This window comes from Schistocerca piceifrons, chromosome 2, assembly GCF_021461385.2.
Source record: "Schistocerca piceifrons isolate TAMUIC-IGC-003096 chromosome 2, iqSchPice1.1, whole genome shotgun sequence".
Taxonomy (NCBI): Eukaryota; Metazoa; Arthropoda; class Insecta; order Orthoptera; family Acrididae; genus Schistocerca; species Schistocerca piceifrons.
In genome coordinates this window covers 759,591,615-759,606,845 of record NC_060139.1, presented here as the reverse complement: position 1 = coordinate 759,606,845, position 15,231 = coordinate 759,591,615, and the positions used below count along the sequence as shown (strand labels likewise).

At 45.6% G+C, this 15,231-nt stretch overlaps 1 protein-coding gene and 1 non-coding gene across 2 annotated transcripts; one reads left to right on the top strand and one right to left on the bottom strand.

Moving 5' to 3' along the window:
• The first annotated feature begins 1,083 nt into the window (after positions 1-1,083).
• Trnas-cga lies at positions 1,084-1,158 on the top strand. The gene has a single exon. It is a non-coding gene; the product is annotated as a tRNA-Ser (tRNA).
• Positions 1,159-14,543: 13,385 nt separating this feature from the next.
• Positions 14,544-14,909, bottom strand: LOC124775834 (eukaryotic translation initiation factor 3 subunit F-like). The gene has a single exon (XM_047250669.1). The coding sequence runs from the start codon at positions 14,907-14,909 to the stop codon at positions 14,544-14,546; it is 366 nt and encodes a 121-aa protein (XP_047106625.1).
• Positions 14,910-15,231: the final 322 nt, after the last annotated feature.

Below are 15,231 nucleotides of genomic sequence, written 5' to 3'. Positions count from 1 at the left end.
CCAGTACATTTCTTTTCAAATGAGTTACTCGCCCTGCCGTAGCGGGGAAAAGAAGGGAAGCAGCGAAAAAATGCTGTTATCAGAGCACAAAAAATATGTTCCTGTTCATGTAAAAGACACTGACTGAGAAGTGGGATACCAGCTGCTTCATTCTACCTTCCTCGGTTCCTCTAAAAGTTTTCTAAAAAATGGGACATGCGAACACATTCCAGTTTCCTCATGATGATGAGAGAGAAGAAGGCGGTGGCAGTGAAAAAGAGACGGAAAAGTAATAAATGCTAATAAATACTGGAACATAGAAGACAGTCCAGAATGAGATTTTCACTCTGCAGCGGAGTGTGCGCTGATATGAAACTTCCTGGCAGATTAAAACTGTGTGCCCGACCGAGACTCGAACTCGGGACCTTTGCCTTTCGCGGGCAAGTGCTCTACCAACTGAGCTACCGAAGCACGACTCACGCCCGGTACTCGCAGCTTTACTTGTGCCAGTACCTCGTCTCCTACCTTCCAAACTTTACAGAAGCTCTCCTGCGAACCTTGCAGAACTAGCACTCCTGAAAGAAAGGATATAGCGGAGACATGGCTTAGCCACAGCCTGGGGGATGTTTCCAGAATGAGATTTTCACTCTGCAGCGGAGTGTGCGCTGATATGAAACTTCCTGGCAGATTAAAACTGTGTGCCCGACCGAGACTCGAACTCGGGACCTTTGCCTTTCGCGGGCAAGTGCTCTACCAACTGAGCTACCGAAGCACGACTCAGGCTCGGTACTCACAGCTTTACTTGTGCCAGTACCTCGTCTGGTAGAGCACTTGCCCGCGAAAGGCAAAGGTCCCGAGTTCGAGTCTCGGTCGGGCACACAGTTTTAATCTGCCAGGAAGTTTCATATCAGCGCACACTCCGCTGCAGAGTGAAAATCTCATTCTGGAAACATCCCCCAGGCTGTGGCTAAGCCATGTCTCCGCTATATCCTTTCTTTCAGGAGTGCTAGTTCTGCAAGGTTCGCAGGAGAGCTTCTGTAAAGTTTGGAAGGTAGGAGACGAGGTACTGGCACAAGTAAAGCTGTGAGTACCGGGCGTGAGTCGTGCTTCGGTAGCTCAGTTGGTAGAGCACTTGCCCGCGAAAGGCAAAGGTCCCGAGTTCGAGTCTCGGTCGGGCATACAGTTTTAATCCACCAGGAAGTTTCATATCAGCGCACACTCCGCTGCAGAGTGAAAATCTCATTCTGGAAACATCCCCCAGGCTGTGGCTAAGCCATGTCTCCGCTATATCCTTTCTTTCAGGAGTGCTAGTTCTGCAAGGTTCGCAGGAGAGCTTCTGTAAAGTTTGGAAGGTAGGAGACGAGGTACTGGCACAAGTAAAGCTGTGAGTACCGGGCGTGAGTCGTGCTTCGGTAGCTCAGTTGGTAGAGCACTTGCCCGCGAAAGGCAAAGGTCCCGAGTTCGAGTCTCGGTCGGGCACACAGTTTTAATCTGCCAGGAAGTTTCATAGAAGACAGTGGTTGTGTTAAAGGAAACCCGAAGGAGACAATGACAGTGTGAGAGAAAGAGAGGGACACATTGGTAATGGAACAGGGTTGACAGTGACAGAACAGAGCTAGGAAATGAGAGGGAGACAGTGTCAGGAGGGGGGTGAATAAAGAAAAAGAGAAAGTGCAACATGGTGAGACCCAGTGATAATGAAAGACAGAGTATATGATAATGACAACGAGAAAGAGAGAGAGTGTGTGATAGTGAGAAGACACTGAAGGAAAGATATTAGCAGTAAGAGAGAGCAAGAAGGAGACAATGACAGTGAGAGGAGATTTTAATAGTAGGAGACGGTGGCTGTGACACAGAAAACATGACAGACAGACACAAAGAGATAATGGCGGTGAGTTGGGCTGAAATGGTGAGTGAGAAAGAGCAGCTGGGAGTGAATGGGTATTAGAGACGTACAGCGATGGACTCGTGGGTATGAGTGAGTTAGAAGAGATTGTGGGAGTTTGGAATGAGTTCCATCTTTAAAACAAGCGTGAGTATATTCGCATGCCAAAATTTTTGGGATAATTTTTAAAGATGCTGAGGAAGATAGAAGGAGGCCGGTCCCCACTTTCGGGCCAGAGTCTTTTAAATAAAGGGGGATGTATTCGCATTTTTTGTGCTCCGATAGGAGGATTTTTCCGCTTGCACGGTCTGCTTGACGAAATGTTACCGTACTGGGTGGTTATAATTAAACATTCGCTACCTGAGGCAGTGTAGACGGAGAACTATGTGCCGTATTGATAAGCAATTTTACAGGAATGACGTTCAGATTGTATTCTGCAAGATTTGCGTTTTTGGTAGTGTTAGTGTCATGAGTTGTCATTAGGCGGCGGTACTGGTACGGCGACGTAGGGTTGAAACACAAGCACCAGTGCGCATTACAATTGTCGACAGTCAAAATGGGTCTGGACAAGGTGAGTAGAGCTATACTCGTAAGACTGTCTTATCAGAGTAACAGCAATACTGCTGGTGCTCTTCGCGTCTATGGACGCATTAAAGGAATACGGAGGGGTCTTCTTTCCGCACCGAGGTTGAAGAACGTGATTCGGTAGTTCGATTTAACTGGCGGTTTGGAAACTGCTTCTGGGAGAGGCCTACGCCCAATAGCACCACAACTTTTTGAAGTTACTGTTGACATGGATGAAAACGTTGGACGTAATGTGCTATCTTCAGCTGTCTTAACGTAGCACGTGCAGCGCTTGAACATTGCATGGCCCACCGTTAGAAAAGTGCCGCAAGCATTTGTGAAATTCCGGCCGTGGTGGCCGAGCGGTTCTAGGCGCTTTAGTCCGGAACCGCGCGACCGCTACGGTCGCAGGTTTGGATCCTACCTCGGGTATGGGTGTGTGTGATGTCCTTAGGTTAGTTAAGTTTAAGTAGTTGTAAGTTCTAGGGGACTGATGACCTCAGCAGTTAAGTCCCGTAGTGCTCAGAGCCATTTGAACCTTTTTTTTTTTTTTTTTTTTTTTTTTTTTTTTTTTGCTCAGAGCCATAATGATTTGTGAAATGGTAGCGCTATGAGGCTCCAGTGCTGTCGCGGATGCGGACGTGCACTATTTGTAAGTTTGTACGTAAAAATGGTAGGTAGTTAACAAATGTTATCCTCTCATGTGGTAGTTAAAATGCTGTCGCGGATGCAGATGGTCGGCACGTTGAGCTACGTTTGTAACTTGAAAATTGAACATGGTGTGAAATTAATAATCCTTAGCCTTTCACGTGGACATTAAAACGTGTTTCTTTCCATGGGTTATTCGTTATTTCTCTTCCGCATCTCCTTATAAATGTTTCCACGAAGTTCATTAGCCTACGATCACTCGTGTTTTAGGAGGGCCCTCTCAGCTAGCGCAAGTGTAGTTATAACAACCCTGTATGTACCACTGGTTTATAAACATAACCTCGCCACGTTTCTAACGTTAACACAACTTTCTGCATTGCATTATGGCTCGAATCTTCGTCTGGTCAGTAGGTGGCAACCGGAAGATAGATGGTTGTATATTGCCAGCAATCACCGGATATGAAGAAAACTCTGCAGTGGCTTGGGGAAATGCTATAACAGGTAACTTTTCCTTCTATACGGCTCCGTCGTCTCGACAGTTTTACCCGCGACACTGGTAGTTGGGCTCAGTGGCAGTAGATCAAATAACTTGAAGAAGCCACATTTCATATTGCTTTATTTCTTATATTCCTTCAATTTACTTAATATATTTATGTCTTCATCGTTACTCTTATACGTCGATTGCATTTTGAACGCTGTACTGAGTGAGGTGGTGCAGTGCTAATATGAAATGAAACGATCGTATGGCACTGTTGGCCGGGATGTCCCTTCGGCCGTAAGTCTTATTTCAGTCGGCACCATTCTGGTCGACTTGCGGCCGATGATGAGGACAACACAAACCCCAGTCCATGAGCGGAGAAAATCTCCTACCCGGCCGAGAATCGAACCCGGGCCCAGTGCATGGGAGGCAAGCACGTTACCACCCAGCTAAGCAGGCGGACCGAAGTGGTAATAGGACACTGGAAATGTATTCGGGAGGACGGTGATCAAATCTCCTTCCAGCCGTTCATTTGGTTCCCCGCGGTTCTCCTAAATCATACTCCTAAATCACTGAGGGCAGCTGCCGGGCTGGTTCCTGGGAAAGGGACACAGCGGCGTTCCCTTCCCAGCCTTACCCAGCCCGAGTTTCTGCTCAGTCTCTAATAATCACTTTGCCGACGGGACGTTAAACCACGATCTTCGTTGCTTACTTCTTCCTTTTGAGCGCTTCATCTGCCCTCACCAGAAAAAGAATTCCTCCAAATACCGTGTTTCCTAAGTCGTGTAATTACGACTCTTGAAGCGTGGAAGCTAAAGGAAATGTTATTCTGCACGGTCAGTTGCAGCGTTCAGAAAAAGAAAGTTGACATATACTTCATGGTGATGAAAGTGTGTGTTACGACATTTGAAGAAGAATGAACATCAGAAAACTGTCTTGGCATAAATATAGTTGTATTGGAAGTAACAGGTTGCTGTTTTTCTTCAATGTATTCGTCATTCTTGTAGATCCAATTGGAGAGGAGTATGATGTAGGACCATTTTTCCCTCTTTTCTTCAACGCTATTAAAAATTATCGACACGCATTCATCACAATCATCCACATTGAACAGCCGCGCGGGATTAGCCGAGCGGTCCAAGGCGCTGCAGTCATGGACTGTGCGGCTGGTCCCGGCGGAGGTACGAGTCTTCCCTCGGGCGTGGGTGTGTGTGTTTGTCCTTAGGATAATTTAGGTTAAGTAGTTCGTAAACTTAGGGACTGATGACCTTAGCAGTTAAGTCCCATAAGATTTCACACACACGCACACACATACTAAACAGGCATCCTTTCCTGTTTAAATACGCACGTATTTCTATCACGTGCCGGAATCGCGTTACGGGTTGTTGATCACTTAACTGAAGTTTTTAGTGCTACATATCACCCTGAAGCACTGCTGTGTAACCCTACTAATGCTTTACCGATAAACGACACTCGTGAATTTACAAGAAAAGTATTTTATAGACGACCATTGTGGTAACTCACCCATGTTACCTTCCTTCACAGGCCGATGCATTCGCCACTGCCACTAAAACAGCCGGGTTTTTCTCCCGTACGGAAGAAGGACCAATGGAGTCCTCACTGCTGGTCCGCGAGCTGACATAAGCCGCCTCCACCTCCGCCACCCGGGGGAACCACATGAGCCACCGCTACCGGTTCGCCAGGGGATTCGCTAAGCTCAGCCGGGCGGTAGCACCACCCACCTAAGAAGCAAGGCCTTCTCGAGACGCCATCCGGCAATGTACGCGGTCTAGTCATTAACGTGACCACTGCCTATATTCGACGCCGACCACTCGCAGGCGGCAGCACCAGCAGTTGATGGTATACAAGACGTGTCGGAGGGATGCCGTCGTTGTGATAATGCGGAAACGGAGCGATTTATTCGATGTCCAAAAGGATAATCATTAGTGAGCCATGGCCGGCTCGCGCTGATGCCGTTTTTCTTTCTTGGCATTTTGTCACCATCGAATGGCGTCTTATTGCTCCCTCAGCTATGAGCTGCTCACTTGCCTCCATAGTGGCATCAGCAACGTTTATCGATACTAGTACTACTGTACCTTCTTTGGTGTGGCCACTGTATTTCCACGTGGTGGTGTGTGCGAGGCAGTTGGTCGGTTGCGATGGAGCAGCGAGGAAGTCTCTGCGGCGTGAGGTCAGGCTGGGGCTGCTGGCAGCGTGCACGCGTGGTCAGAGTTGTGTGGCACTAGCTGCGAGAACTGCAAAGTTCGTCGCCCACCGAACCTGCATGAGTAATCAGCGAACCTGTTATGAAACCTCAACTGCTGTGACATCTCTTCGTTGATTACTGGTTGTTGCTTCCTGCGCTGTTCCCACAAGCAGCAACGCGATGGAGTGCTGGAGTTGGCAAAATTTTGCAGCTGTCTTTCTGTATGGTGATTAACTTCTGAAATGATTATAATTTATTAGTGAAGTGCACCAGCGGTATCTTCTGCCTTGTGGCCATTAACGTTCCAGTTACCTATCCTGGCCATTAGCGTAGTTTTCTCTCAGTGTGTTTTCCTCACCGTGCTGATTCTGTCTGGCACGGCATGTAGTTCGACAGCTTGATTTTGTTCTACCTTTTTCTTTGAGTGGTTATTGTGCCATGACTATGTTTGAACGCCAATTATTAAGACATAGTCCTGCTGCGATCGTCGTCCTCGCTGATATTTTTGATTGTCGTCCTGTTGGTCGGGTGGAAGGGAATTGATTGGGTTATTGGTTGGTTCTTCAGCCATCCCTAGGTCGTGCTACCACCCGATTATTTAGCGTTACACTTGGCTGCCTGTCTAATCTAAACTGTTGCTAGAGTTTTTTCCCCAGGCCGATCCTTGGAACACTTCTGAGCACCACTATTCTGCTGTTTGTGATTGTGATTATCTTTTGTCGCAAGTACTATGCCCGGCCTTCAGCCATGTATTAATTTTGTCTGTTCTATGTTCAGGATATGGCCTTCAGCCAAGCCTTATGTGAAGTATTTTAAGATTAGGCCTTCAGCCCTGGCCGGCCGGTGTGGCTGAGCAGTTCTAGGCACTTCAGTCTGCAACCGAGAAATCCACTACGGTCGCAGGTTCGAATCCTGCCTAGGGCATGGATTTGTGTGATGTCCTTAGGTTAGTTAGGTTTAACTAGTTTTAAGTTCTTGGGGACTGATGACCTTAGATGTTAAGTCCCATAGTGCTCTGAGCCATCTGAACCATTTGGACCTTCGGCCATGTTTTATTTAAAATTCTTATTTGCTCTGTATTCAGGCCTTCACCCACTTTTGTTTTAAAATCTGTGGCTTTCAGCCCATAATGTGTAAATTCCTGTCTGTAAGGTTTCTCTTTAATTATCTTGAAATCTTAAAATGGCCTTCAGCCATACTGTGTAAAAGCTTATCTTAAGGTTTGTCTTCAATTATCTTTAATAATTGTTTGGGCGTTCAGCCATCAAGATATTTCAAGTTTTCTTAATATGTTTTTCTGTTGTACTGTGTAAATGCTTGTCTTTAAAGGTTCCCTTCTAATATTTTGAAATATTATTGGGATTTCAGCTGAGGAAATAATTTAAATTTTTCTTAATATGGCTTTTACCCGGAATTTGTAAATGCTTGCCTTTTAAGAATTTCATTTGCTGATCTGAAATATTATTTGAGCCTTTAGCCGAAAAGATATTTTAATTTTGTTTAGGTAAGGCCTTCATCCGTTTGTCTAAGGATATTTTAATTTTACTTAAGGAAAGCCTTCAGCCGTTTCTCTAAATCCTTGTGTTTTAAAAGGAATTATTTAAACTTTATAATTGAGATGTTACTTGGGCCCTCATCCGTGAACTGATCCTTGTTGTTTTAAAGAGAAAACTGTTCAAAATGGTTCAAATGGCTCAGAGCACTATAGGACTTAGCATCTGAGGTCATCAGTCTCCTAGAACTTAGAACTACTTAAACCTAACTAACCTAAGGACATCACACACATCCATGCCCGAGGCAGGATTCGAACCTGCTACCGTAGCAGCAGCGCGGTTCCGGACTGTAGCGCCTAGAACCGCTCGGCCACACCGGCCGGCTGAGAAAACTGTGCACTGGTTTTCGAGGAATAAGGCTGTGTGTTCTTGTGTAACTAACAGTAATTGATCTTGGCCCCTTTCCACAACCTGATCCGCTCTGTCTTGCGAAACCAGATTTCAATTAGCTTTCGGGCCAAGGGTGAAGCATTACCGGAGCGGCTAAGTTTGTAAAGTCTTCGCGTGAGGGCGTGGTTAAAGTATACCGCGCATGGTGAAATGGCGCTATCCAAAATTGACGCCGAGGTCACTGTGGTGCTCCACGGGCCACAGATGAGAGAAGTGAACCTGCAGCGCTTATGTCACGGATTGCGCGGCCTCTCCCGCCGGAGGTTCAAGTCCTCCCTCGAGCATGGATATGTGTTCTTCTTGGCATAAGTCAGTTTAAGTAGTGTGTAAGTCTAGGGACCGATAACCTCAGCAGTTTGGTCCCTTAGGAATTCACACACATTTGAACACTTTTGAACGGCGGCAGCGCAGATATGTACTGGCTAGTAGACGTGCAACTGCTGAGCAACTGACCGCCCAGATGAACAAAGCGGCTACCAGCAGTGTCTCGTCAAAGAGCATTCAGCGAACGTTGCTGCTTATAGGCCTCCGCCGCAGGTGGTTGCTTCGTGTATCATGCTGACTTGTGTTCATCCGCGACAAAGGCTGGAATTCGCACACCAATACCGCAACTGGACGTCCATTTAGTAGCGACAGGTAGCCTTTTCTCCTGAATCACGTTTTGTACTCCATCGTACATAAGGCCTTTCGCGTGTACGGCGTTGAACTTCTGAAAGCAAACAACCTGCAACAATAGTCGGAAGAGGGAGCGTTGCAGTATGGCGGATGTTTTCGTGGCACCCCCGTGGGTGATCTAATTCTGGAAGGCACAATAGACCAACATAAGAATGCATGTATACTTAAGGATCATGTCCACCACTACATCCAGTTTGTTCTTCTGCAGCACGATGCCATCTACCAGCAGAGTAATGAAACGTGTCACACGGCTCTTAGCGTATGTGCGTGATTCGAAGAGCACCCGAATGAGTTTACCGTACTCCCCTGGCCAACAGTCTCAGGATTTAAAACTAATGTAGACTTTGTCGGACCACCTCGATCGAGCTGTTCGCGTCTTCTAGCCTCAACCGACACACCTAGCACAACTGGCCACAGCAATTCCTTCCAGAACATCATTGACCCTCTTCCTGTACGTCTCGCCAAGGTACGCTCTGTAAACGGTGGCTATTGGAGCTTTTGACACGTCGCCATATTAATGAGACTAGACAATGTGTAACCCGGAGCAGAAAGCACTTAATCCGCTTTCGCTTACACTATCACGACCCTTACTAGTACTCTGCTCTCATGAAGTGAACTATGCTACAAACTTGTACTGTGTGTCCGGCTGTGCTATTTCGGGCCTGTGAATGCCTTTGCTGTATCTTCAACTTGTGTATCGTCATTAAAATATTTAAAGTGCTCTGTACTTTTTCCTGTGTTATTAGTTACCACAACCACGACTACTGTGCGAATTTTATTATTTATTTTCGTATGACGTGCCATACCGAGGAATGACACGTGTCTTCAAAGTGGGACAGCTACCTCACAGTGACTTTGTGATAGAAAGTACTTCTCCTTGCGCGATGTTTACGCTCACATTCGTCCCAGGAACGAAAGAAGGGCATGGACAATGACTTATTGACTTTAGAAGACAAATGAACATTATATTGCAGATTCATTTATCTGTCGTTCTGAACAGTAAATTCTCGTCCTGCGCGCTGAGCACTGTTAGTGTCTGCTTTACCACGAATATTCAAGACACTTATAAGTGATATTAACGAATACATGTACTATTTACACATAAAGCGTCCGTGTACTTATTGAGGAAGAACATAAATTGTTCTTTGACATTGCCGTCAGGCACATACTGCATAATCAAGAGAGAAATCCGAGATTGCTGAGTCCACGGTCGACTAAGCAGCTGAAGACAAGCAGAATAATAATTAATATCCCCTGTTTGAAGTAAATCTGAACTTCGAACTACACTACTCGCCATTAAGATTGCTACACCACGAAGATGACGTGCTACAGACGCGAAATTTAACCGACAGGAAGAAGATGCCGTGATATGCAAATGATTAGCTTTTCAGACCATTCACACAAGGTTGGCGTTGGTGGCGACACCTACAACGTGCTGACATTAGGAAAGTTTCCAACCGATTTCTCACACACAAGCAACATTGGACCGGCGTTGCCTGGTGAAACGTTGTTTTGATGCCTCGTGTAAGGAGGGGAAATGCGTACCATCACGTTTCCGGCTTTGATAAAGGTCGGATTGTAGCCTATCGCGATTGTGGTTTATCGTTTCGCGACATTGCTGCTCACGTTGGTCGAGATCCAATGACTGTTAGCAGAATATGGAATCGGTGGGCTCAGGAGGGTAATACGGAACGCCGTGCTGGATCCCAACGGCCTCGTATCACTAGCAGTCGAGATGACAGGCATCTTATCCGCATGGCTGTAACAGATCGTGCAGCCACGACTCGATCCCTGAGTCAACAGATGCGGGCGTTTCCAAGACATCAACCATCTGCACGAACATTTCGACGACGTTTGCAGCAGCATGGACTATCAGCTCGGAGACCATGGCTGCGGTTACCCTTGACTCTGCATCACAGACAGGAGCGCCTGCGATGGTGTACTCAACGACAAACCTGGACGCACGAATGGCAAAACGTCATTTTTTCGGATGAATCCAGGTTCTGTTTACAGCATCATGATGGTCGCATCCGTGTTTGGCAACATCGCGGGGAACGCACATTGGAAGCGTATATTAGTCATCGCCATACTGGCGTATCACCCGGCGTGATGGTATGGGGCGCCATTGGTTACACGTCTCGGTCACCTCTTGTTCGCATTGACGGCATTTTGAACAGTGGACGTTACATTTCAGATGTGTTACGACCCGTGGCTCTACCCTTCATTCGATCCCTGCGAAACCCTACATTTCAGCAGGATAATGCACGACCGCTTGTTGCAGGTCATGTACGGGCCTTTCTGGATACAGAAAATGTTCGACTGCTGCCCTGGCCAGCACATTCTCCAGATCTCTCACCAACTGAAAAGTCTGGTCAATGGCGGCCAAGCAACTGTCTCGCCACAATACGCCAGTCACTACTCTTGACGAACGGTGGTATCGTGTTGAAGCTGCATGGGCATGTGTGCCTGTACACGCCATCCAAGCTCTGTTTGACACAATGCCCAGGCGTATCAAGGCCGTTATTAAGGCCAGAAGTGGTTGTTCTGGGTACTGATTTCTCAGGATCTATGCACCTAAATTGCGTGAAAATGTTATCATATGTCAGTTCCAGTATAATATATTTGTCCAATGAATACCCGTTTATCATCTGCATTTCTCCATGGTGTAGCAATTTTAATGGCCAGTTGTGTACTTAGGCATCACTACAGGTTGTGTCAGGATGACTCCGTGAAGATGTTACATTCAGGAATCTCGGAGAAACAAAGTTATAAGCGAAAATCGTTCTGACACCTCTGACAGTGGAACGTATGTACTGGTGATGTTGCTGCGATTTTAGGTTAGGCAACCTTCAGAGGTGGTAATATGAACCAAAACAACATAAAAAAGCATTTCTAGTACGCGTCGGCTATGAGCACTCAGTAGAAGTAATACTTTCCACAGTAGCAAAGAGGATCAAGTGCTCGTAGCTCTTAAGGTATACATTTTTAAAGCCGATGTTTGGTAGAATTTTTTTTGGTTTTGGTCCATACTAATACCTATGAAAAGTTACCCACCGTAATATCACAGCAACAACCGTACCGGTACAAGAATTTCACTTTCAAAGGTATCAGAACGATTTTCGCTTATAACTTTAGGGTCAGGCATTTCCTAACCAAAGTCACTTATTTCAACTTGACACATTTACCTTTCTCCGTCATCCGCAAAGGTTTGTAACATCCTCACGTAATATCAATATACGAGTACATTTACGCTATGCAAAATAATTAAAAGCTGATTTTTTTTAAAATCCCGTTAGCTCCTCACACTGCTTCGCAGAAGCGTAAAATTTGGATCAAAGGTGCCTACAACATTCCTCTGGAATGGTGCAAAAGAAAGTGCGACGTCACCCTCCGGCTCTGCGACGCTTCAAACGGCAATGTAGTCGATACATGCGAAAGCAGTCGAGAACTCAAAACTATATGTGGGGTGTAAGGGGGTTAGTGATGTCATACTGGCACCAAATGTCACCACAATTTCCTTCAACGTCACTGTCGGCGTGTTACACGATTCGAAGCAAGTCATCCTACTCCCTCCTCCTTATCCACATCTCATCCCTTCTCTCAATACCTATGCTACTGAGGACATAAGCGCGACGGCCAGCATGAACTCACGAGGTTTCCTTGTAAGTGTGTAAGGTGTGTAAGGTGTCAGGCAAATCCAACACCTTCGGTGAAAACCTTGACATGATAAGCAAATCAAATAGTATGTCACATAGCTCCGAATAAATCGTGTCGTTAAATTAACCAAAGTAATACGAGTAACGAGTGAGCAAATGGAATACCACAGACTAACACAAGAATGCCTAAATGCATGTCATACCTTCCCACCGTGAGACAGACGCAGTTCTGAGGGGAGAAACGGGAACAGAAGCCGAGAGCAGAACCGTGTTAAGCGAGAAGGCCCTACGATAAGGGACGGACACCCACGTCGCCAGCTAGCCGCTAGGACCACCCCAGACGCCAGTTTTAGCGCGAGACTTTTTCGCGTCTCTGTTACATTAGAACCACCCCCCAGCCCATGTTAAAAGATAGAGCCCTCAAGAAGAACAGTATAGATCTTACGATAACACAAAAAGGGCCACCCCAGCCGCATGTTTTAGTGTGAGACTTTTTCGCGTCTCTGTTACGTCAGGACCACCCCCCAGCCCATGTTAAAAGATAGAGCCCTCCAGACGAACAGTATAGATCTTACGATAACGCTAAAAGGACCACACCAGCTTAGTGTGAGACTTTTTCTGGTCTCTGTTACGTTGCAAACTTTAAAAACATTGCCCCACCACGAAAAGTATAACGTTTCTCATTGGATAGACAGAATTTTTGTAGGCAGAGCTTAAGGTTAACATTGAGACCCTGATTGGTCAGATGAAAACACAGCCAGATAGTTTTTTAAACCAACTTCGGTAAATTGTAGTGAAGAGAAGAAAGAAGAGTTGCTTCCGAGACGGCGAGGTGAGCGGAGCTGTGCTGCCTGCCGCCCCCTGACGAACACCGACAAGGTAATGAACGCACGCGATGCCGCATAACAGCGCGTAAAGCTTCACTCAGAACTGCAGAAGTCTCATCTGTTACACCCCCTTGTTGCGTAATACTAGTGTCGATCGTCAATTAAAGCTCATGGTGTTCACATTTGCCACTTGAAGTAAAAATCTGAAACGCGATGATTTTTCTGTTATATAGTTATTGAGAAGCCACATCAGCCACTGTAATTTACGACAAGTTAGATAAGCAATTAAGAATAATTGAGGGTCACTGTAGACCATTTTGATAGTTTTCTGTTTTGTGAAACTTAATTTAAACCTAGATTATAGATGTGATATGGCACAGGTCATCCTTCGATCCATTGTAGAACTTGGAAACCCATTCAGGGAATATTCGTTCACATTTTTGTTGAATGCAGTTGGTTTTTGCCATCCTGTATTAAAACATTTCCTTTTATCAAAAGTGCAATTTATAAACAATGTTTTGTGAGTAGAATAAAATTTCCAATGGTAAACTTAACTGCCTTTTCGACGTTATTTTACTAGCTAACTAAAAATGGGAAAGCCTTGAACCCCTTCCACTAAATTTTGTTAGTATTAAGATTCTTTTACAGGGAGTGCAGTGGAGCTGACGCTGAAATCATTAAGCATTTGGTTATATCATCGCTAGTCTCACTGAACTCTTCTGAATTCTACATGTCATGTGTGGTCTGGCGTCTCCTTACCAGCAACAGGTCCCAGGTTCAAACTAGTCAATTCCCTAAAAAACACGTTCAGAGCGTCGTTGCGCGAAAGTGGTAGGGAGACACGATATAGAACAAACAGTCGCAGAAACCACGCAGAAGGTTAGAGGTGGTCATGTCATTTTTGAATGTTGCATATTATCAATGTGAGCGTCGGAGAGAGAGAGCAACTTATGTTACTGTTAAGCAGTCTATGGTCTCGTCGTTGCACAGTTTTTGCCTCTGCGCAGTCTGTTACATACTTAATTGCAGCGCGTTAGGTGATGGCCGCAATCAGTAGTGCCGTGTTGACTTGTGATGGCATCTGTTAGATGATGAAAGATTTATTGTAAAGGACAGAAAGGATGAATATGATGTATAAGTGAAAGGTGAAAGGATTTTTTTTAAGAGGAGAAGTTTGAGGTAACATTGCAGCACAGCACACACCTAATTTGTAGAAATTATCACTGCGAGCTACTGACTATTCACCCCTTCTCTGCTACCTCATTCACTAGGCGTTCACTTGCTCAGAACTGAAAGAAAGACCACCCCAATTAAAGGAGTCATGCATTAACATAGTAACTGATGAAGCTGCTTGATTTTCTGTTAACGTTGTACCTTCTGTAAATCACTGTTCACTCTGTTAAAACTAGTATTGTTCAGACTACGTTATAGGTGGAAGATTACGTGAGTTTTACTCTGTCTTTCTGCAAATCGTTTTGGAATATCATTTGCCGGCCAGAGTGGCAGAGCAGTTCTAGGCGCTACAGTCTGAAACCGAGCGATTGGAAGGCAGATTATTTACACTGATTATGTTTACGTGGCAACTGATGATTCATGTTCGTTACAATCGAGTCCCTGCTCTTCGCGAGAAACAGGAACTAGTCTGCTGGCTAGGAAATATATTACTCCAGCCAGGATGGTTATCATCATAGTGTCGTTATGAGAGTCAGCTTCTCATTCAGCTGCAGCTGCGTCTTCGTTAACTGTGCTAATGTTATCACCATTAACAAATCCTTGACATTGGAATGGAACATTTCCTCAAACTCTTCAGGTGTCATCCGAGGAACGGAGTTGACCATATCCAGAAGTGCACGGCCAATGGCGTTATCCGGTGGACGACTGCCAGGCTGAGCCCCACGCAACACATCTTCCACATAGGCGAGAACCTTATCAAGCAGTTCAGTCAGCTTGGCAGCAGCATCTGCCACTTGGGCCAGATCTGGCATGGGTTCCACCAGAGGCGCTTGTTTCAGTGCAGACTTCCGACCTCCGGCAGCTAAGACTGCAGACATGATGTGTGATGTCCTTACGTTAGTTAGGTTTAAGTAGTTCTAAGTTCTAGGGGACTGATGACCTCAGAAGTTAAGACCCATAGTGCTCGGAGCCATTTGAACCATTTGAATATCATTTCATAGGAATAGCTACTCGCCTCAGCCCACACATTACCACATTTTACCATGTGTTATGCATCAGTTTGAATATCGTTTGGAAATTTTATTTAGAAATAGAAACCTAGCTTAGCCACTGCCTGCTTGCTGTTTGCTGTTTGCTGTTGCACTTTCGAGAAATCTGCAGCAATGTTGTCAAGACGCGAGGTAAGTGGAAATTTTGATT

Excerpts from the sequence above, each read along its gene's own strand:
- LOC124775834 (XM_047250669.1), bottom strand. The coding sequence starts at position 14,909 with ATGTCTGCAGTCTTAGCTGCCGGAGGTCGGAAGTCTGCACTGAAACAA.